The 21,945-nt window shown below is 44.8% G+C and overlaps 2 protein-coding genes across 3 annotated transcripts in view; one reads left to right on the top strand and one right to left on the bottom strand.

Annotated features, from left to right (window-relative positions):
* The window catches only part of TMEM59 (transmembrane protein 59), a 29,554-nt gene extending 20,661 nt beyond the window's left edge, over positions 1–8,893 (bottom strand). Inside the window, exons 1-3 of one of the 2 annotated variants that reach the window (XM_062191386.1) lie at positions 8,633–8,893; positions 1,830–1,935; positions 287–381 (exon numbers count right to left, since the gene is read on the bottom strand). In XM_062191386.1, the coding sequence (XP_062047370.1) occupies positions 287–381; positions 1,830–1,935; positions 8,633–8,821 (390 nt within the window). In that variant the 5' untranslated portion in view covers positions 8,822–8,893. The remainder of the gene's footprint in view (positions 1–286; positions 382–1,829; positions 1,936–8,632) is intronic. The other variant, XM_062191385.1, reaches the window with a different exon arrangement.
* Positions 8,894–9,121: 228 nt separating this feature from the next.
* Positions 9,122–21,945, top strand: part of TCEANC2 (transcription elongation factor A N-terminal and central domain containing 2) — a 51,604-nt gene continuing 38,780 nt past the window's right edge. The window contains exons 1-2 of the mRNA XM_062191387.1: positions 9,122–9,296; positions 9,861–10,004. Coding sequence (XP_062047371.1) covers positions 9,903–10,004 — 102 coding nt within the window. The 5' untranslated portion in view covers positions 9,122–9,296; positions 9,861–9,902. The remainder of the gene's footprint in view (positions 9,297–9,860; positions 10,005–21,945) is intronic.

The following is a 21,945-nucleotide window of genomic DNA, read 5'->3' on the forward strand; positions in this document are numbered from 1 at the left end:
ACTCTGAAATATCAATTTCTTTGAATCTCAGGTTTACATAAAATGGAGATAATATTTTCACTGGACTGTGAGAGGAAACAAAATAAGATTGTGGATGTGTATATAATTTTCAACAGTGAAGCACTATACAAAACTAATTATTCAATTGACTTTCCTATTTGCAAACATAATTTTGTTTGCTGTAAACCAAATATAAAATATACTGCCAGTGGGTGATAAACATTTCAAGCAATATAAGTCAGTGCCACCCAAACAGGCAATTTTGAAAAATAGAATTGTTTCATACTTGTTCTTGTCTCAATTCAGCAAATGGCAGCTGGTTCTGGCAACCAAGATGGCAAGCATATTGTTCATCAGATTGGGAATATGCTTCTGTACATGCTGTAAAAGAAAAACAGTCAAATTACAAAGAAGGAGAGAGAAAAAAAGGTAAGAATAAAAAAGAAAGGGACCTGGCATTTTATAAAGAAATTTACTATACTAAAAAAAAGCATTTCATCAATATAAATTTCTGTATTTGGTAACAGCAAGAAATGCATTGTTTTAATAGAACCCCGTATTATCTCCCTTTCACAAGTCAAATCTTTCAAGTATTAATTTATTAATTACACAAGATGATACTCATATAAGGTGATTTTCACACCTAAGGTTTGTGTAGTAGAAAAGCATTGAGCTAGCAATCCTGAAGATGCCATTCAAAGTTTTTGCTTTATCATCTGATGGCTGTATTTGAGACCAAAGCAGAAATGTACACCGTCTAACTATTGATCTCTATATGTCTAAAATGGAAATTAGACTACCCAGTATACAGGGTTGAATGAAATAACATATAGTAGTGATTTATACAAATATTTTATGTGACTGTTAAGAATTGGATCACTTAATTGAAAAGCAAAGGTATTCACACAGCAAGGGAAAAATAAAGCAATCTGTCTGACATCCTAAATTCTAACAGCAGGTGCCTCAAAGTTGAAATGGGTCCCTATGGACAGTCTCTTCATTTAGTTCATTAAAGTGACTTTCTTTTTATAAAACATTTCACCACGGTAACAATTTTATTTTTCTTCTCAACTCAGTCAGATTTTAATCTACTTCTCAGAGGTGCCAGATAATAAACTGAACAGCACTGTTCACATTTAAAGACGGGCAGTTAGAAGACTGAACTATAAAAGGTTATATAAGACTGGATATAAGTCATGACACAGGGACAAGGGAAACGATACCTCATGCTACAATGAATAAACTGTAATGAATGGAGAAAATGCCAGTATAGTTTTAAGAAAGTTAAATGTGCATTGTGTCCTGATTACAGGTTTTTGTTTTTTCAATAAACCTATCTCTTTCAGCAAAGGTAAGAATAGTGGTTTAACAGACAAAGCCTCTGGTTACTTCTTTTATTGGCATGACCAACAAAGAATAATACACTATTAAATACTGAGTCAAAGGCTTGATTCAGTAAAAACCTTGGAGCTAAGTCAGCCAAGCTTTGATTGAAAGGCTTAGGAAAATTACACTATCTATGAAAAGGTAGTGATGAATTATAAGTAGTAATTACTACCCTGTTTTTCAATACAGAATGCTTGGCTAAACAAAGTTGTCCTATCCTTAGTACAAAATAAACACTGTCTGAACAAACAGATGAAATTTAAAGCCCATGAAATTTGTAGCAGCAGCTACTAAAACTCTAAATTCATAATAATTACAACGTTGGATAAGCAGTTTAAATAGTATGTATGTTGTTTTCTAAGGAAAATAGACAAAAAGCTTAACACAACTCAAAGAAAACCTCAGTGTCATATACAGATAATGTCATTAGCACAGCATCTTACCAGATTCACATTCCAATTTGGTCCGGTTTAAATCAATTCCATCATCCACAAACTGACAAATTGAAAACAGCCTGCAACCTCTCTGACACGCATACAACTCCTCTTCCTAGGAAGGCCAAGAACAGGGAAGATCATCAAAACACAGAATTTTCCCCCCACGGAAAAACAGTTAAAAAGAAAGCAAAGTTAGTATGGTTTATTTTAAACTGTCTGATAATTTTACAGCTGAAAGAAAAGAATTAGAGAGTCAGGTCACACCCCAAACCTTTGCCATATAAATAAGTTTTAGATCCTTATTTAAAAGTGACATCAACAAAAAAAGTTTAGTAGGTAAAAATATCACCCTCTTCTCATACTCTGTGGTCACAATTTGTGTGTGTGTGTGTGTGTGTGTGGAGGGGGACTGAAAATAAAAGTAACAGTGATGTAATTAAGACTTTAACCAAGGCAGAAAGTAGTAAGCGAGTACTCCAGGCGGGATGATATACTTTGTCACATCCATGTCATTAGGCTTTTCAGGAAACAGGGTGACACAAAGGCCCTGACAAAGTAAGGGATATATGTATAAAAATGCTTATATGAAACTTGGCTTACTTTAACTGAAAACACAAACAAGAGCAACAAGGTGATACAGGAAACTACTATAATTAGCCAGACTGGGATCAAACTTTTTAGATGATTGCTCAAGTTACTTTACCTGTCAAAATCTGTTTTCACATCATAGAAGGGGACAATATTTTTTACCTTCAAACCCTTCATAATTCTGGAAGATAGTTATTCCTAGCACAGTGTCTAGAACATAGAATGTGCTCAATAAATAGCAGTGTTATTCATTTTAATGGATTTTAAAAACAGAAAACATTAGAGGCATCACTGCACATGTGTGGGAATTCAATATAGGATGGACACACAGTTCTCCACTACTGGAAAATATGAGCTGCTTAATAAGACTAAGACCAGTATCTTCGACAGGTTTTTCTTTGGTAAAATACACAGGGTACTGGAAACCAGCAAGGGCACACGCGGGAGCCCCTTCCACTTACTGTGTGATCTACTGTGTTCAAACTGGCAGGCACTAACAAGGAAACAGCATGTTCTTACACCAGATAACAACCAGTGGAATAAAGAGAGACACTTCTTCCCAATAGAGGGGTTTTATGCAGCAGTAATAATCCCCTTTGAAGTGAGGGCTGTAGTCTAATATTAAATATGCTTTATTATATAACTGAAGGTAGCACATTTTTTGGACCTCAGTGCTACTTGCATTTATTGTTAGGTGAAACTCAAGGAATATTAACAATTAAGATAAAGTTTACACCTTTTGCAAGGTGTAAGGAGCTTTTGCAAGGTTTTGTAAAACAGTGGAAGAATTCTCTCTTCTTTGGAGTACCACTTACTCCTTATTTGCTCAGAGAAAGCATGAGCGAATTTATTAGTATGAGCTAGACCACAAGCCATTTCATTCTCAGAGATGCTTTATTTGTTAAACCAATCCAATAAAGCATACAGCACCAACTTCAGAAAAGCATGGGGCACAGTGAAGAGAGCCTTGGTTCAAAAATCAGCCCTGGTTTGAGGTCAGCCTCATGACTTACTCTGTATTACTTTGGGCAGGTTACTAAATCTGTGACTCAGTTTCCTTATTTGTAAAATTAGGACAACACTCTTAAGTCAATCCTCCTTATTAGGAGGATTATACATTATATCTACAATAGAATTACTATTATGTAGTATTATTTAATGAATAGACGTAACATCAGTAACATTTAAAACACACATGTACGAGGCATCACAGTAACTTTTAACATTATTACACCACTGGGCACAGGGTAGATAATAGCTCTCAAGAATCATCCTTATTTTAAATACTTCATGTTCTATATTATCACTCCAAGTCCAGTAAATATTTCATATGATGGGTCAGGTGATATAAATGCATCCTCTGGGACAGGCATGGTGGCACAGTTAAGAGATCACTTGCAATGACTGCATTCCACATCAGAGTGCCAGTTTGAGTGCTGGCTGCTTTTATTCCAATCCAGCTTCCTGTTAATGCACATGAGAAATCAGCGTATGATGGCCCATGCACATGGGTCCCTGCCACCCACATGGGAGACTCAAGAGTTCCAGGCTCCTGGCTTCAGTCTGTTCTAGCCCTGGCAGTTGCAGGCATTTGGAGAGTGATGGAAGATTTCTCACTCTTTCAAATAAATAAATAAAATATTTTAAACATTTATTTCCTTTGCATTAAGGCACAAGGAAATGATGCTTCCCATCACACTGAATATCAGCTATGTAAAGAGATTGTCCATCAATGATAACATCTATAGCTTTTATATCCATTTTTGCAGGTAAATATTGAAGCAAAGTTTAATGAGGAAAAGTATATCTAATAGACCAGGCAGGCATCTCAGGAGAGAACTGAGAGCCTAAATGCATTTCCTTTTTTTTTTTTTTTAAGATTTATTTTTATTTATTTGAAAGGCAGAGTTACAGAGAGAGAATGATAGAAAGAGATCTTCCATCTGCTAGTTCACTCCCCAAATGGTCACAAGTGGGCTGGGTTGAAGCCAGGAGCTTCTTCCAGGTCTCCCATGTGGGTGTAGGGAACCAAGCAAGTACTTGGGTCATCCCGTGCTGCTTTCCCAGGCACACTGGCAGGGAGCTGGATGGGAAGTGGAGCATCCAGAACTCCAACCAGCGCTCATATGGGATGTTTGCATTGCAGGAGGGGGCTTAACTGCTGCGCCACAACACCAAACCCTATATACATTTTCTTATCATGAGCTAAGTCAAGCTAGTTATTCTCTAATTATTCATGGTAGTAATACTATATACACCAAACTAGTTTTATAACATGTGACAGAAGAAATAATTATCTGTGGCTGTGTGTTAGGCACTGTGCTAAGACGGTCACATGTATTATCTTTAATCCTCACACTAGCTCTGCAAGGTATGAGGTTTCTTCCCCGCCACAGGTGACAAAAAGGAGTTATAAGGGTCAGCACTGTGGCACAAGGCATATGCCAGTACCCCATAGAACACTGGTTCAAGTCCCAGCTGCTCCACTTTCAAGCAAGCCCCCTCTAATGTTCCTGGGAAAACAGAAGATGGCTGAAGTGCTTGGACCCCTGTGCCCCATGTGGGAGACCAGATGGAGTTCCAAGCTCCTGACTTCTGCCTGACTCAACCCTGGCCATTGTGGCTATTTGAGGAGGGAACCAGCAGATGGAAGATCTCTCTCTCTGTAACTCTGCCTTTCAAATAAGTAAATCTTTACAATAACAGCAAAAATGTTATGAGAATTGATCATCAAGGATACACAGGAAGAGTGTAGCTAGAAATGGAACCTAGGTTTGTAAGGTTCCAGAACCCACACTCTGTTAAAAAATTAGGTTGGGGGCTGGTGCTGTGGTGCAGAGGGTTAAAGCCCTGGCCTGAAGCGCCGGCATCCCATATGGGTGCTGGTTCAAGTCCCGGCTGCTCCACTTCCCATCCAGCTCTCTGCTATGGCCTGGGAAAGCAGTGGAAGATGGCCCAAGTCCTTGGGCCCCTGCACCCACATGGGAGACCCAGAAGAGGCTCCTGGCTTTGGATTGGTGTAGCTCCGGCCATTGCAGCCAACTGGGGAGTGAACCAGCGGATGGAAGACCTCTCTCTTTGTCTCTACCTCTCTCTGTAACTCTGTCTTTCAAATAAATAAAAAATAAATCTTTAAAAAAATTAGGTTGGCTCTAATTAGCTTTGTTATTAACACAACATGTCACTTGTATTAGAACCTAGGCAAATTATGCAATTACATTTTTGAGCACAGTTAAAAGATAAAAGATAATTTAAAAGTAACTACTTACAAACAGGAAAAGTATTCTACTTTCTTGCAATACAAAATTAATTCTGAAAAAGAGTCATTAAAATGAGATTTCTATCTGGCAATTACAAATATCAAACCAAGAGAGCCAATATGGACTTGTAAATTCATCTAATTTCTTATAATATACATTGCATTTTCCTAGCTGCAAAGCACAATAATTCAAAGAAAGGCCCAACAGAAATCATGAAACAAAAATATTTTGATGCAACTTAATTAACATGAGGCAGCACTGGTGTATTAAACTTTAGGACTGAATTCCTACCCTACCACTTATTCTTGGTTATGTAATCTTGGGCAAGTCTCTTAACCTTTTGGAGCCTCAATTTCCTTAATTGTAAAACTCATTTTGCAGCCAGGCCGCGGCTCAATAGGCTAATCCTCCGCCTTGTGGCGACGGCACACCAGGTTCTAGTCCCGGTCGGGGTGCTGGATTCTGTCCCGGTTGCCCCTCTTCCAGGCCAGCTCTCTGCTGTGGCCAGGGAGTGCAGTGGAGGATGGCCCAAGTGCTTGGGCTCTGCACCCCATGAGAGACCAGGATAAGCACCTGGCTCCTGGCTACGGATCAGCGCGGTGCGCTGGCCGCAGCGTGCCAGCCACGGCGGCCATTGGAGGGTGAACCAACGGCAAAAAGGAAGACCTTTCTCTCTGTCTCTCTCTCTCTCACTGTCCACTCTGCCTGTCACACACACACACACACACACAAAACCAACTCATTTTGCAAGGTTGTCGTGAGAATTAGAGATAATGACATGATAAACTCCCCTCCCCTGCTTTATATTTGGCAAACAGATTTAAGTAGAGAGTAAGTTTTAAGACCAGGACATACAGGGAGTCAGAGGATTTGGAGTTCCTGTCAAGAACAGCTGGGAGGCTGGTGGTGTGGGTAAAGGCCACTGCTTGCAGCGCCGGCATCCCATAAGGGCACCAGTTCGAGTCCCAGCTGTGCCACTTCCAGTCCAGCTCTCTGCTATGGCCTGGGAAAGCAGTAGAAGATGGTCCAAGTGGTTGGGCCCTGAATCTGTATGGGAGACCCTGAAGAAGCTCCTGGCTCCAGATAGGCCCACCTCCAGCCATTGTGACTGGGGAGTGAACCAGCAGATGAAAGATCTCTCTGTCTCTGCCTTTCTTTCAAATAAATAAATGTTAAAAATAGCTGGAATGAGTAAGTAAAAAATTATTTAGAGGTATCACACCAATTGTTAGAAAGTAACAGATATCAGGGGCCAGTGCTGGTGGCACAGTAGGTTAAGCCTCTGCCTGTGGCACTGGCATCCCATGTGAGCACTGATTGGTGTCCTGGCTGCTCCATTTCCGATCCAGCTCTCTGTTTATGGCCTGGGGAAGTAGTGGAGGATGGCCCATAGTGCGTGGGCCTCTGCACCCACATGGGAGACCCAGAAGAAGCTCCTGGTTCCTGGCTTTGGATCAGTTCAGCTCTGGCTGTTGCGGCCATCTGGGGAGTGAACCGCGGATGGACCGCTCTGTGTCTCCCTCTCTCTGTAACTCTGCCTCTCAAATAAATCTTTTTTTTTCCAAAAAGAAAACAACAGATATTACAAAAAGTATCAAAAGATTCCAGGAATGTATAGCCTTTCAAATAATTTCATTGTTCTCCCAGCATTCTGGTTCATATTACAAATTTGCTAGGAAAAACATCTTAAAAAAGGAAACACACATTAGAACAATACAAAATAAAGTCTCAGCCCAATCCTAGATCCAATCAATATTAATAAGTTTCCTCTTACAATCCTCTTAATGATGTTAAGTTTATCAAAGAAAGGGGCAACATTCAGTATGGAAGTTACAACTTCTGATGTTCTTTTGATTGATATAATGGCCTCTAACATGGAAAAATTTAGGATAATCCCCCCACTCTTTTTCCTTGAAGGTAGATATAATCCTCACAGCACGGGAAGTGACAGCATTGAGCACTTTTCATTTGGAGGACCTGAAAGCACTTGCCACCATGCAACATCCTCAACTTCACTTTGTAGTTTGAGGGCAAAGAGGCCAGCCACAATGGTTAAGCAAAAAACTTACAGAAGACGAAGGCACAAGGAGAAAAAAACCCAGCAACACCAGCAAAAGCTTTTATAACCCACAGCGTGCGTGTGTGTGAGAGATAGAGAGAGAAAGAGACAGAGAGAGAGAGAGAGAGAGAGACAAGGAGGAGGAAAAAAACAAACCAAGAACACCAGCAAAAGCTTTTATAACCCACAGTGTGTGTGTGTGTGTGTGTGTGTGTCAGGGACAAGAAGAAAAAAACCCAGCAACATCAGCAGAAGCTTTTATAACCCGTAGGGCGTGTGCACCCAAATTATATATGGGGAAAGTGTGGGGAGAGCCACCAAGCAATTTAAAATCTTGAGTAAACACTGTTCTTAAGAAGCTGAAAAAGCGCCTTGAGGAGGGGGAGTGGAATTGTAAGGGGCAGCAGCCCGGGCGGGGGGCGACCCCGTCACCCCCTCCCCGAGCTGGGAAGCCCCAGGAAGGCAGCCTCCCGTCGGTCTCCACGGGTTCCCTGCCAGCCGCACAGAGCGCGAAGTGCCTGCTTCCCCCCGGGCGCGGCGTCTCCCGCACACGGCGAGTCCACAAGGGGAGAGCGCCCCTCGGCGCGCTGCTGAGCCCGGCGGCGGCTACGTGGAGTGCCGCCCCCGGCCTCCCTCCCGCCCCGCGAGGACCCGGCGGGCTGCCACACGAACGCGGCCGCGTCGGTCCCATCGGTGTGTCCCCCAGCCTATCACCGGGTGGTGCAGCACAAACTTCCGGTGATTCCGGCAGGGACCGGGTGCAGGCAGGCTTAGGGAGGGAGACAGAAGCCGCCCCGGCGGGAGGCCGCGGGTGAGGGGCGCGCTCAACCGCCAGAGTCCCAGAGCCCACGCAGGGGTGGGGGCGCCGGGAAGGGTCGTAGCCCGGTTCGGACCGGCCCTACCTTGGGGTAGGTGTGCAGTGGGTAGGTCAACTGACAGGCCCGGTGGCAAGACGCCGTATCGCCCAAAACCGAGTCAAACGCCTCAGCCGAAGCGGTGCCCGAGCCCCCGGCCAGGGCCATCGTGAGCAGCAGCAGCGACGGGAGCCCCCGTTGGGCCCTGACCCAGAGGGTCCCCTTCGGCGCCGCCATTTTGTCCCCCTCTGTCACGGCAGCTCGGCTTGTTGCTGTTTTCTTTTCAGGGTTTCCTCCTCCTTCCGGGGCCGGCCCCCTTCCCCGCCCCGCCGCCCGCCGCTTCCGCCGGAGCCGCAGCCTCTCGCTCCCGCTCGGTGGCCACGAACTCGCGGGCAGGAGCGCGGAGGCGGCGGCAACCATCGCGAGTGTTAGCGCGGCCGGCGCGCCTTCCGGGGCCGGCTGGGGCGGGTAGTTCTCGGCGGCGGCGCGCGCTCTCGGGAAACTACGGCCGCGCGCTCCCCTCGCAGTGCATGCCGGGGCGGGAGCCGGCGGGGTCCCCGAGTGCGCGGTCCCGGGAGCCGCTTCTGAGGACCCGTGGCCGGGGCGAGGGGCGTCGGTTCCGTTCCAGCGTCCGGACCCAGCCTTGGGGGCCCAGAGGGTGCGCTCTGAGGAGGCCCTGCTGCTGTTGCCGCTGCAAAGGCTGGTCTCCCTGGTGGGTCTCCTGTCACACCCGTGTCGGGTGCCCGTTTCGTCTCGCTCGAGGGTCCAGAGCGTGGCCGTGGTGGTTAGGGTCCTGGGAGCGCCGGGCAGGTGCTCCTGGGGATGGCCATGCTGAGGAGCGGTAGTCTTTAGTGCTGGTTGTCAAGGCAATCCTTGGGCCCGCGGCTGCGATGGGCGGGGGCGAGGCGGGCTTCGCTGAGCCCAGTGGAACCCTAACCGTGTCACAGTCCAGTCCTGGTCGGAAGAGGGTTTCGAAGTCTGCAGGCCGAGCGCCCGGCGCCATGTCGGACCCCCCTCCACGGTGTGCACCTCTGGAAGCCAGGAACCCCCCCAGCTCAGGAAGTAGACCGATCACTGAGCCCAGGTTGATTTCTCGGCAAGAGCTCGCTTTTCCAGGAGCAGCCTTCCTGGCTGCCCCACCCAAGGGCTCCCGTGATCCAGAAGTGCTCCCAAAGACCCCAGTCGTGTCGCTCTGGGGAACACACATCCCAGCAGTCTCGGGGAAGCTTTAGCCTCTCTCTCTCTCTCTTTCTCTTTCTCTCTCTCTCTCTCTCAGAACACGCTGCAAGCACGTGAAGGTAGTGGAAGTCCCCTGGCCATGGATAAATTCGTCATTCGAACGCCCAGAGTCCAGAGTAGCCCTCGGAAGAAAGATGCTGGAGGGAAGACTTACAGGCAGGCCACGATTGAATCTTTGAAGGTGAGCAGGGTGTGGGACTGTGTAGCAGGGAGGCTTGGAGGGGTTCTCTTATGGACTGTTTCAGGCTGAACCCCTCCCCAGAGTGTACCAGCCTGCTCTGTAGTTTCCCTCCAACCCCATACAGACTTCCGGGTGTCACTTCCTGTGCCTCTTCAAGGCTCTTCTAATTGCTGGACTTGATGCTGTGCTTGCCAGCTGGTAGGACAAGTTCCCTTAGTTATTTTGAAAAATTCTCTTTTCTGTTAGCGTACCAAATAGGAATGTTAGAGTACCAAATAGGATTCTCTATGCCCTATAGAAGCTCAATCAGGCGTGAGAGGGGGGCCCCACTGCACTCACCTTACTGGTGAGGATGGATCACATGGCCTCCACAGCTACAGCTGACTGGGAAAGAGACTTAATGGATCCTTGCCTACCTCAAATTCAATTCTGATTTGTGTTAGCAAGGAAGAAACAAAGAATACATTCAATAAGTCAATGAAGGTAGGTACTGATAAGTGGTCATTATTTTAAAAACAAGCAGAGCTTATCATTAGTTCATTATGTCATCTTGAACCTCTCTGCCTACATTTCTGACTTTTTCTTTTCAATTTCCTCTGTTGGTTCCTCTTTTTCCATTAGATTCTGAATGTTTATGCTCCCCAGAGCTTGTATTGCTTTTATGTTTGGTCAGAGTGACCTCACCCATCTCAGGCTTTCTATGCTGATGACTTTCACATCTGCATCTCCAGCCTAGATCTCTGTAAAAAGAAGGTGGGGATCTGGGACTAGAGAAGATGGGCTGTGATAACAAGGCAGTGTGATGGCCCACAGGCCTGCCAGAACCACACTGGAAAGCAGTAAAGAAGGCATATGGCTGGCGCCGTGGCTCACTAGGCTAATCCTCTGCCTGTGGCCCTGGCACCCCAGGTTCTAGTCCCAGTTGGGGCGCCAGATTCTGTCCCAGTTGCCCCTCTTCCAGGCCAGCTCCCTGCTGTGGCCCGGGAGTGCAGTGGAGGATGGCCCAGGTCCTTGGGCCCTGCACTCACATGGGAAACCAGGAGGAAGCACCTGGCTTCGAATCAGCACAGTGCGCTGGCTGCAATACGCTGGCCGTAGCGGCCACTTGGGGGGGTGAACCAATGGAAAAAGGAAGACCTTTCTCTCTGTCTCTCTCACTGTCTAACTCTGCCTGTCAAAAAAAGGAAGGCATATGGACAAAAGCCCTGAGTAAAAGGCCTTTCTGTGCAGGAGGGTGCTAAGTCATTGCCTTCTCTGGGATGTCAGTTCCCTCATCTCTGTGATGTGGAGTTTAAAGTTTTTCTTCAAAGGGTGCAGTTGTGGTTTGGGGCAAGATACAGAGGAGCTTCAAAAACGCCTGGAAAAATATTAAAAGATAAACTTATTGATTTTTAAATCCATGCATAGTTTTCGTAACTAGTGTTTTCTGTGGACTTTTTGAAGACTCTGCACTTTTTTAAGTTTTTTTTTTTTTTTTTTTTGAAAGATAGTTACAGAGAGAAGGAGCAGGGAAGGGAGGGAGAGATCTTATATCTGCTGGTTCACTCTCCAGAAGGCCACAGTGGCCAAGGCTGGTCCAGGCCAAAGCCAGGAGCTTGGAACTCCATCTCCCACCTGGGTGGCAGGAGCCTAAATACTTGGGCCATTTTCTGCTAACTTACCGTATGCATTAGGAGGGAACTGGATCAGAAGCAGAGTACCTGGGCTCAAACCAAACCTGTGCTCTGATATGGGATGCAGGGTCACAGGCAGCGTCTTAACCCACTTTATAATGCCTGGCCCTTGCAATTTTCACATTTGGAGCTGTCCTCTGACTTCTAGGATGCTTAGCATCCCTTGGCTGTCAGACACTAAATGTCAGTAGCACCTCCCATTATGACAACCAAAAATGCTCTCGTGTATTTCCAAGCAGCTCTTGGTTGACACCTAGTAAGTATAGATGTTCTTTAAAGTCTCCTAGTCTTATAGTTCTGTGACTTCATGGGACACATTCATTTTTCTCAACAGCACCTGCTTTATCAGCATATTCATAGATATAGTAGACAGTAGCGATTCTCAAGGAAACTTTGTGGTATCAGACTCTGTGGAGGACAGTGGAGGGGGATAATAATTACACATACACATATACCTATAAACACCCAGATTCTAATATACAAGTGTATTAGCTTTTCATTGCATTACTTATTTTTAGTTTCATTAATTTCTTTTTTTTTTTTTTTTTGACAGGCAGAGTGGACAGTGAGAGAGAGAGACAGAGAGAAAGGTCTTCCTTTGCCATTGTTTCACCCTCCAATGGCCGCCGCGGTAGGCGCGCTGCAGCCGGCGCACCGCGCTGATCCGATGGCAGGAGCCAGGTGCTTCTCCTGGTCTCCCTGCATGGGGTGCAGGGCCCAAGCACTTGGGCCATCCTCCACTGCACTCCCTGGCCACCGCAGAGAGCTGGCCTGGAAGAGGGGCAACCGGGATAGGATCGGTGCCCCGACCGGGACTAGAACCCGGTGTGCCGGTGCCGCAAGGCGGAGGATTAGCCTACTGAGCCACGGCGCTGGCTTAGTTTCATTAATTTCTTTTTAATTTTTACTTATTTTCATTTGTTTGAAATGCAGACAGAATCAGAGAGAGATCTTCTGTCTGCTGGTTCATTCCCCAGATGCCTGAGGCTGGACAAGGCTGAAGCCAGGAACTCTATACAGGTTTCCATATGGGTGGCAGGAACCCAAGTACTTGAACCAGCAGTCACCTGCTCCCTCACAGGGTATACAATAGCAGGAAGCTAGAATTGGAAATGAAGTTGGGACTCAAATCTAGACACTCCAATAACTTTTTATTATTTTTTAACTAAATACTTGAGAGGAGTTTCTTAGGAAATCAGTAGTTTTATTTTGGTTTACAATTTTGAAGATTCACAGTCTAAGACCTGGCAACCCATTAGCCTGGTGTCTAATGAGGGCAGTGGATGGTGTACACATATGGAGGGAAGATCATGTGATGAGCCAGAAAGCAGAGAGTCACAAGGAACTCACTCTTCATCTACCCTCTGTGTGGTGTCTTCATAAAACCATTGTGATTCCATAATGGGGCTCTACCTCAGCAACGTAACTCAGGCACTTCCCAAAGGGCCCACCTTCAGACACCATAACAGGATCAGTCCTCCACCCTAATCCATTAACCATTAACATTAATTCATTAACTGTTAACAAAAGACTTTAAGGCTTAAAGGTCTACATGAGTTTGGGGAACCAAATTCTGTTTAATTAACAGTGACGGTACTTCCAAAAGTTCAAGGAAAACGTGTATTATGAAAAAACTATGGGTGGGTTCTAAATATGTCTCTTAATTAAAGTTTTCCACAATTTCTGAATTACTCTTGTGCTTCCACCTACCCTTTCTCCCTTTTGAGTCCCCACTTGTGCCCCAGCTGGGAATCACAGTTTGATGTTGAAAGTTAGTGATGTGTCCATTACAGAATTTGAATAAATAACAGGCATATGGAATAGCTAACATGCCCCTTAAATGTGTTAGCTTTCTTCCAAACTTGTTCCTCTTCTCCTACTTCTGTATCTATCTACCGAGTAATTTGAACTAGGAACCATCTTTTTTTTTTTTTTAAAAGATCTATTTTTTTTTTTTTTTTTTGACAAGCAGAGTGGATAGTGAGAGAGAGAGCCAGAGAGGAAGGTCTTCCTTTTTGCCGTTGGTTCACCCTCCAATGGCCGCTGCGGCCGGTGCATCTCGCTGATCCGAAGCCAGGAGCCAGGTGCTTCTCCTGGTCTTCCATGGGGTGCAGGGCCCAAGCGCTTGGGCCATCCTCCACTGCCTTCCCGGGCCATGGCAGAGAGCTGGCCTGGAAGAGGGGCAACCAGGATAGAATCTGGGGCCCCAACTGGGACTAGAACCCGGTATGCCGGCGCCGCAAGGCGGAGGATTAGCCTGTTAAGCCACGGTGCCAGCCTAAAGATCTTTTTATTCATTTCAAAAGCAGAGTGACAGGGAGATAGAGTCCGTGCATGCATGCACCCTCCCATTGACTTATTTCCCAAATGCCCACCACATCCCAGACTGTCAGACCAAAGCCAGGAGCTAGGACCTCCATCCAGGTCATGTGGGTGACAGGAACCCAAGCACTCGGGCTGTTATCTGCTGCCTCCTAGGTGCGTTAGTAGGAAGCTGGATTGGAAGCCGAGGAGGAACTTGATCCCAGACACTCAGATATGGGATGCAGGTATCCCAAGCAGTGGCTTAACCCACTGTGCCACAACACCCATCTTAAGAACTATCATTAACTCTTTTCTCTTAAATCCAGTTTTCAGTTCTGCTTCATAACATTTCTTCTTGCCAATACTCATGTCTTTCACTTTGATTTCAAAATCTTGTTATTTCTCACTTAGAGCAGTTCCATAATCTGTTGACTAAGGTTGACTGCTTGAGCCATTACCCCTGCATCTCAGGGCAGGCGTTAACAGGAAGCTAGAAGCAGAGACAGAGTTGGAACTCAAATGCAGGCACTCTGATGCAAGGAGTGTTCCTAACTGGCCTCTTAACTGCTAGGCCACAGCCCCACTGCTGCTGTTACTATTTACTCACCATCCGTTGTCATCCTCACAATTCCACAGAGACATCGTGCTTATTCACCTCTACACCATAGCATACAATGTTCTGTCTGCCTGCAATACCCTCATTTCTTTATCTTTTTTTTTTTTTTTAAGATTTATTTATTTGTTTGAGAGCCAGAGTTAACATAGAGAATGAGATTCAGAGAGAGAGAGAGAGAGAGGTCTTTCATCTGCTGGTACACTCCCCAATTGGCTGCAGTGGCTGGAGCTGTGCTGATCTGAAGCCAGAAGCCAGGGGTTTCCTCTGGGTCTCCCACACAGGTGCAGGAGTCCAAGAACTTGGGACATCTACTGCTTTCCCAGGCCATTGCAGAGAGCTGGATCAGAAGTGGAGCAGCTGGGTCTTAAACCGGTGCCCATATGGGATGCTGGCCCTGCAGGTGGCAGCTTTACCTGCTATGCCACAGTGCCGGCCTCACCATCTCTTTATCTTGGAGGAAACACAGTGTAGTAACTCAGAACTGCCCATGTTAGAATCTTAGCCCTGCTACTTACCACCTTTATGACATCAGGCAGGTTATTTGACCTCTGTGTCCTCATTTATTAAGTGTGAATTAATAATAATATCTGTTTATGAAGTTTGAGTAAGTCTACATATGTAGAATGCTTAGAACAGAGTCTGGTACGTACCAAGTCCTTGAATTTGTTTGTTCTCATTATTATTACTACTTATGAAATCCTGTTTGACTCCCGTGATCTAGTTTAAGAGTCTGCTATGAGGCTTTTGCTGACTACCTGTCTCTCCCCTGGGTACAGAGCCAGTCTAATCCCTTCTCTGAGCCATGACTATAAGTTTAACATGCCTCTATCATTACACCTACTTATACAGTTGTTTCTTTAAATGCCTGTGTCCTGCTACACTCTCAGTGTCTTTAAAAACTGTATCTTTCTGATTTTGTGTTCCCAGAATTTGTCATATAGTAGGCCACAATATTTTTTCCTAAATGAGCAATTGAGCTAAAACTTTAAAAGACTCAACATGACATATGAGACCTTTCCTGTGCCACCCCACCATGCCTTATCATCTCCTCTCTTGTGGCTCACCATTCACACATTGATATGGATGCATTCCAGCCATATACCCTTTCTTGCTGTTCTTTATGTAAGGTATTCTCTTTCATGTCTCCAGGGCTTTCTTTGGCTTGATGCTGGTTCCTTTCCTGGAAAGCACTTCTCTTTATTTTTACAGAGTGAATTCCTACTTACTTGTCAACCCACTGAAGTACCACATTCCCTTAATCCTAGATGATAAGTTTCATGTGTTCAGGGACCTTGATTATTTATCTCTGTGTCCTTGGACCTACACAGTGCCTGGCGCACAATAAGTAGTCAGTAAATCGTTGTTAATAAATGTTGAAATGCTTTCTGGGTCCTTGGGAGTGTTAATCCTTTCCCCTTCAGTACTCTCCTAACACTAGGTTCAATAGTCTGTCGTGGCACTTATTTTACTATATTGTAATTATGTGGTTACCTGTAGTTTTTCACAGTCCACTAAAACTCCTCAGTATCTTGCTATGTTCTAATTCTGCTCTAAGAGTTAATGCAGTGCCAGCTACATTGTATATAAAATTTATTTAATGAGTGACTGATGCTGTGGCATATAGTAGGTTAAGCTGCCACCTGCAGCACCAGCATCCCATATGGGCACTCGTTCATGTCCCAGCTGCTCCACTTTCAATCCAGTTCCCATCTAATGGCCTGGGAAAGCAGCAGAGGATGGCCCAAGTGCTTGGGACCCTTCATCCATGTGGGAGACCTTGAAGAAGCTCCTGGCTCCTGGCTTTGGATCAGCTCAGCTCCAACCAATAGGGAAATTTGGAGAGTGAGCCAGCAGTTGGAAGACCTCTCTCTATCTCTCTCTCTCTCTCTTTCTCTTTCTCACTGCGCCTCTGTAATTCTGCCTTTTTTAAAAAATATATTTTATTTATTTATTCGTTTATCAGAGAGGCAGAGAGAGAGAGCAAGGCCTTTCATCCGCTGGTTCACTCCCCAAATCATCCCAATGGCTGGAGTCATGCCAACCCAAAGCTAGGAGCCAGGAGTCTCCTCCAGGTCTCCCACGTGGGTGCAGGGGTCCAAGGACTTGGGCCATCTTCCACTACTTTCCCAGGCCATAGCAGAGAGCTGGATCGGAAGTGGAGCAGCCAGGACTTAGACCAGCACCCACATGGGATGCCGGCACTGCAGGCAGTGGCTTTACCCACTACGCCACAGCACCAGCCCCACTGCCTTTCAATTAAATAAATGTTTGAAAAATTATTTAATGAACAATAGTCATCCTTATTTTGGTGTGCCCTGGTAGGGGTTTTTGACTATATATCATTCCACACATACTGCTGAATAGCTTTTTATGTCCTATATTATGCTAGATGTTATAGTAAATGTAAGAGAAATTTAAATTCAAAATATGGGCTTTCTTGGAAGAAATTAATACATGATATGCAAAAAACCATACATGATCTGTTACAAAATTGTCATATAGACAGAGTTATGAGAGGTGAGAGCTCAGTGTTTCAGTAGTCAGAAAAGGCTATGTGGCAAGGCACCTTAAGGAGATCGAAGATCTGGCTAGGCAGACAAAAATACTGGCATATAATGATTTAATAAGTGGTATAAGATATGCTGTTCTGTTTCCTTTATTCATGCACAGTACTTCCATATGTACACAGTGGCAAATTAAAAACAAGTTGGAGGGGTGGGAAGTGTGGTATTGTGGGGAAAGCCTCTGCCTGTGAATCTGGCATCCCATATGGGTACTGGTTCGCTTCCTGGCTCCTACAGTTCTGATCCAAATTCTTGCTGATGGTCTGGGAAAGCAGCAGAAGATGGCCCAAATACTGGGGCCCCTGCTACCTACTTGGGTGGCCTGGATGAAGCTCCTGGCTTCAAGGCAGCCCAAACTTGGCTATTGTGGCCATCTGGGGAGTGAACCAGCAGATGGATGATCTCTCTGTCTCTCCCTCTCTCTCTGTAACTCTCACTTTCAGATAAATAAATCTTAATAAAAAAAATTGGGCAGATGTTTTCCTAGCAGTTAAGACAATTGCATCCCATCTCAGAGTGGCTGGGTTCAATTCCCGGCTCTGGCTCCTGATTCTACATTCCTGCCAAGGCAGACCCTGGGAACTGATGATGGCTCTAAGTAATTGGTTCCTGCAACCCACATGGGAAACTGGGATTGAGTTCCTGGCTCCTGGCTTTGGCCTGGCCTTGGGCATTTGGGGAATGAATCAGTAGATGGGAGTTCTCTTTGTTTCTCTGCCTCTCAAATACATAGATTGATTAATTAAGTGAAAAAAAAACTTTTTAGATTTATTTATTTAATTGAAATTCAAGGCAGAGTTACAGAGAGAGAATGAGAGAGAGAGAGAGAGATCTTCCATCCACTGGTTCACTCCCCAGATGTCCACAAAGGCCAGAGATGGGCTGGTCTGAAGCCAGATTAGTCTGAAGCCAGGAGCCAGGAGCTTCCTCTGGGTCTTCTACATGGGTACAGTGGCCCAAGGACTTGGGCCATTCTTTGCTACTTTCCCAGGCACATTAGCAGGGAGCACATTAGATGGGAAGTAGAGCAGCCAGGACCTGAACCAGTGCTCATATGAGATGCCAGCGCCATAGGAGGTGGCTCTACCCACTACACCATAGCGCTGTCCTCTAAATGAAAAAATTTTTAAAACATACTTTAAAAACTATGAGTTAAATGTCAATTCTAGAGTATTAATAAGCCCACTCTCGGCCAAATAACTTATTCCCACATTCTAACGTCATGGTTTAATACCAAGAATCTGCTGAATGTTCAGGCCTCAGTTTCCCCATCAGTTTTGTCAGGAATATAAATGCCTAATGTGCAGGATCATTGTGTTGGAAGGGCTGCGCATTGTGCCTGGCACGTAGTTTTCTCTTCTCATGTAGGAATAAAGAAACTGTGTAGTCTGACTAAAGCCCAGAATGATGACGATGGTGCTAGTAATGGTATTAACAATGGGAACTAGTAACATTTGTTGATCCCATTTCTGTGGGCCAGCCATTGTGCTAATATTTACTTATATTAACTATTTTTAAAAAGATTTTATTTATTTATTTGAGAGGTAGAGTTACAGACAGTGAGAGGGAGAGGGAGAGGGAGAGAAAGAGAGGTCTTCCATCTGCTGGTTCACTCCCCAAATGCCCACAGTGGCTGGAGCTGGGCTGATCTGAAGCCAGGAGCTTCATCCGGATCTCCCAGGCAGGGGCAGGGGCCCAAGGACTTGAGCCATCTTCTGCTGTTTTCCCAGGCCATAGCAAAGAGCTGGATTAGAAGAGGAGCAGCTGGGACTAGAACTGGTGCTCAAGGTGCCAAAGGTGGAAGATTAACCTACTGGGCCACAGTACCAGCCCCTTATATTAACTCTTTAAATCCTAATAATAGCTCTGTGAAATTCATGCTTTTATCATTTGTATTTTATAGATGAGGACTCTAAAGCACAGAGATTAGGTATTAGTGGTTTGCCTAAGGTTTTACATATATAAATGGCAGAGCTGGGGTTTTAACTAAACAGTCTGGGTTCATAGTGTGCCCCCTAAAAGGGGAACTAAACTAGAAGTTCATGAATGCCAAGCTGAATAGTTATAAAAATCTTCAAATGTTAGGACCATTGTGGTTCTTTATCAGAATTTTACAAGTGATTTTGTCATAGCCTTATCACATTGAATAAAACTAATATTCACTAGGGCTTATGTAATACATGTTTAAATGGTAAAGGTTAATTTGGTTAATTTCTTCTTGCTCCCTTAAAGGGAAATGATTTCTTCTGTTGGTTACAATAGATTTTATTTTTTTTATGAAAATATCCTAGAATATGCTAATACTTTTAGGTTCAGCACTTAGAGTGCTCTATGAACCTTTATAGAATTGACTAGCCAATATGTTGTTTCCTGCTCTGACCAGTGGAATAGTTCCCACGTTATTGCTTTTGAGTAAATCATTTTCTCTAATTGGTTTTGTCAAACCTAATATTTCAGCCATCCACAACTGTAAGACCAGATGGTATATTGGAGAGCACATCTTCTTTCTGGCAAAAGCTGTCCCACTATGCATTGTAGCTTCCTTATTGATATTTGGGGTCCATTTCTCTTGTGTCCATCTGTGTCCTGAATAATTCAGGTAAGAATTTGAAATGTCTGTTTTCTGGCTTGTATTTAGAAAGATATTAGGAGACATTTCTTTCATATATATATATATATATATATATATATATATATGGATTTCTTTTGTTCTGGAAGGGACTGTTTTTCCTATTTCTACCCTAAAATTTCAGGTCTGAAAACTGTACTATCTTTTTTTTTTTTTTTTAATTAATTTATTTGAAAGTCAGAGTTACACAGAGAGAAGGAGAGGCAGACAGAGTTCTTCCATGCACTGGTTCACTCCTCAGTTGGCCACAACGGCCAGAGCTGCACCGATCCAAAGCCAGGAACCAGGAACTTCTTCTGGGTCTCCCACACGGGTGCAGAGGCCCAAGCACTAGGGCCATCTTCCACTCCTTTCCCAGGCCATGGCAGAGAGCTGGATCGGAAGTGGAGCAGCTGAGTCTCAAACTGGCGCCCAAATGGGAGGCAGGCACTGCTACACCACAGCACCGGCCCCTGTACTGAGTCTTGAAGGTAAAAGTTTGCTCAGTTTTACCTACTAATACCCTGGTGATAGATAAATGAATTGTTCCAGGAGTGTGTATTTGGCCTACTAGTTCAGATGCCCATGTCCCATATTGGAGTACTTGGATTTTTGTTTTGGCTTCACTCCCAATTCCAGCTGTCTGCTAATGTGCACCCTGGGAGGCAGCAGGTAATGGCTCAAATACTTGGGTCCCTTTCACCTACATTGGAGACCTGCATTGCATTCTTGGCTTCCAACTTCTAGTTCTGATTTTAGGCATTTGGGGAGTGAACCAGCAGTTGGAAGAACTTTCTCTGTGTCTCCCTCCAAGTAAATGAAATCTTAAATAAGTAAACAAATAGGTGTGTATTAGACAGAGAACATCCCAGGCAAAGGGTTTGAAATACAGTGATTCATTTTGGATACTGCAAATAGTTTGGTGTATCTAGAGCAAATTATGAGACCAGAAAGTATGTCAGCAGCCAAGTAATGGAAGACCTTTTATGCCATGCTGAAGAGTTTGAACTTCTATAGTTACCCATTTTGAGATGATCTGATATGGAACCCCTAACCTGAGTCCAACCATGTGGAAATACTAGAGTCTCCAATACAGGGACCAACATTGTGGCACAGCAGATTAAGCTGCTGCCTGCAACACCAGCATCCCCTATGAGTACCAGTTCAAACCCCACTGCTCCATTTCCGATACAGCTCCCTGCTAATATGCCTGCGAAAGCAGTAGATGATGACCAAATGCTTGGGCCCCTGCTTCCCATGTGGCAGACTCTGATGGAGTTCTAGGCCCTTGACTCTGGCCTGTACCAACCCAGGCTGTTGGGATCATCTTGGGGAGTGAGCAGTGGATGGAGGATATCTCTCTCTGTCTTCCTCTGCAACTCTGCCTTTCAAATAAATAAATCTTTTGTTTTTAAGGTATCCAGTAAAGAGCTGAGCTTGACTGAAAGTAAGAAGGGGAAATCCCCAGCTTCGAGGAAGAGAGAGTAAATCTCATTCTAGAGCTAAAAGTGGGAGCTAAAGCTGAACAGTTCAAGGAATGTTAAAACCATATATAATGCTTAGAAGCTGGGTTTATTTTTTATTTTTATTTTATTTGAGAGGCAGAGAAATGGACAAACTGAGAGAGCTAACATCTGCTAGTTCACTTCCAAAAGCCTGCAATGGCTAAGGCTGGGTGAGGCTGAAACCAGGTGCCTGGAACACAATCCACGTCTCCTTTGTGAGTGGCAGGAACCCAACCACTTGAGCCATGACCTGCTGCTTTCCAAGGTGTGTATTAGCAAGAAGCTGGGGTCGGAAGAAGAGCCAGAACTGGAACTCAGGTACTCTGATATGGGATGCATCCATTTTAGTTGGCATCTTAACTGCTAGATCAAATGCCCATTTCAGGAGGGTTTTAAAAAAAAATATATATTTATTTGAAAGGAGAGTGACAGAGGAAGAAATGGAGAGAGAGATTGATCTTCTGTCTGCTGGTTCACTCTTCAGATGTCAACAACAGCTAGGGCTGGGCCAAGCTGAAGCCAAGAGCTAAGAACTCCATCTGGATCTCCCATGTGGGTGGCATGGACCCAGAAATACTTGGGCCATCATCTGCTACTTCCCAAGGTTTGTATTAACAGGAAGCTGGATTAGAAGCAGAGGTGGGACTTGATCTTAGGCACTCTAATATGGA

Source organism: Lepus europaeus, chromosome 5, assembly GCF_033115175.1.
Source record: "Lepus europaeus isolate LE1 chromosome 5, mLepTim1.pri, whole genome shotgun sequence".
Taxonomy (NCBI): Eukaryota; Metazoa; Chordata; class Mammalia; order Lagomorpha; family Leporidae; genus Lepus; species Lepus europaeus.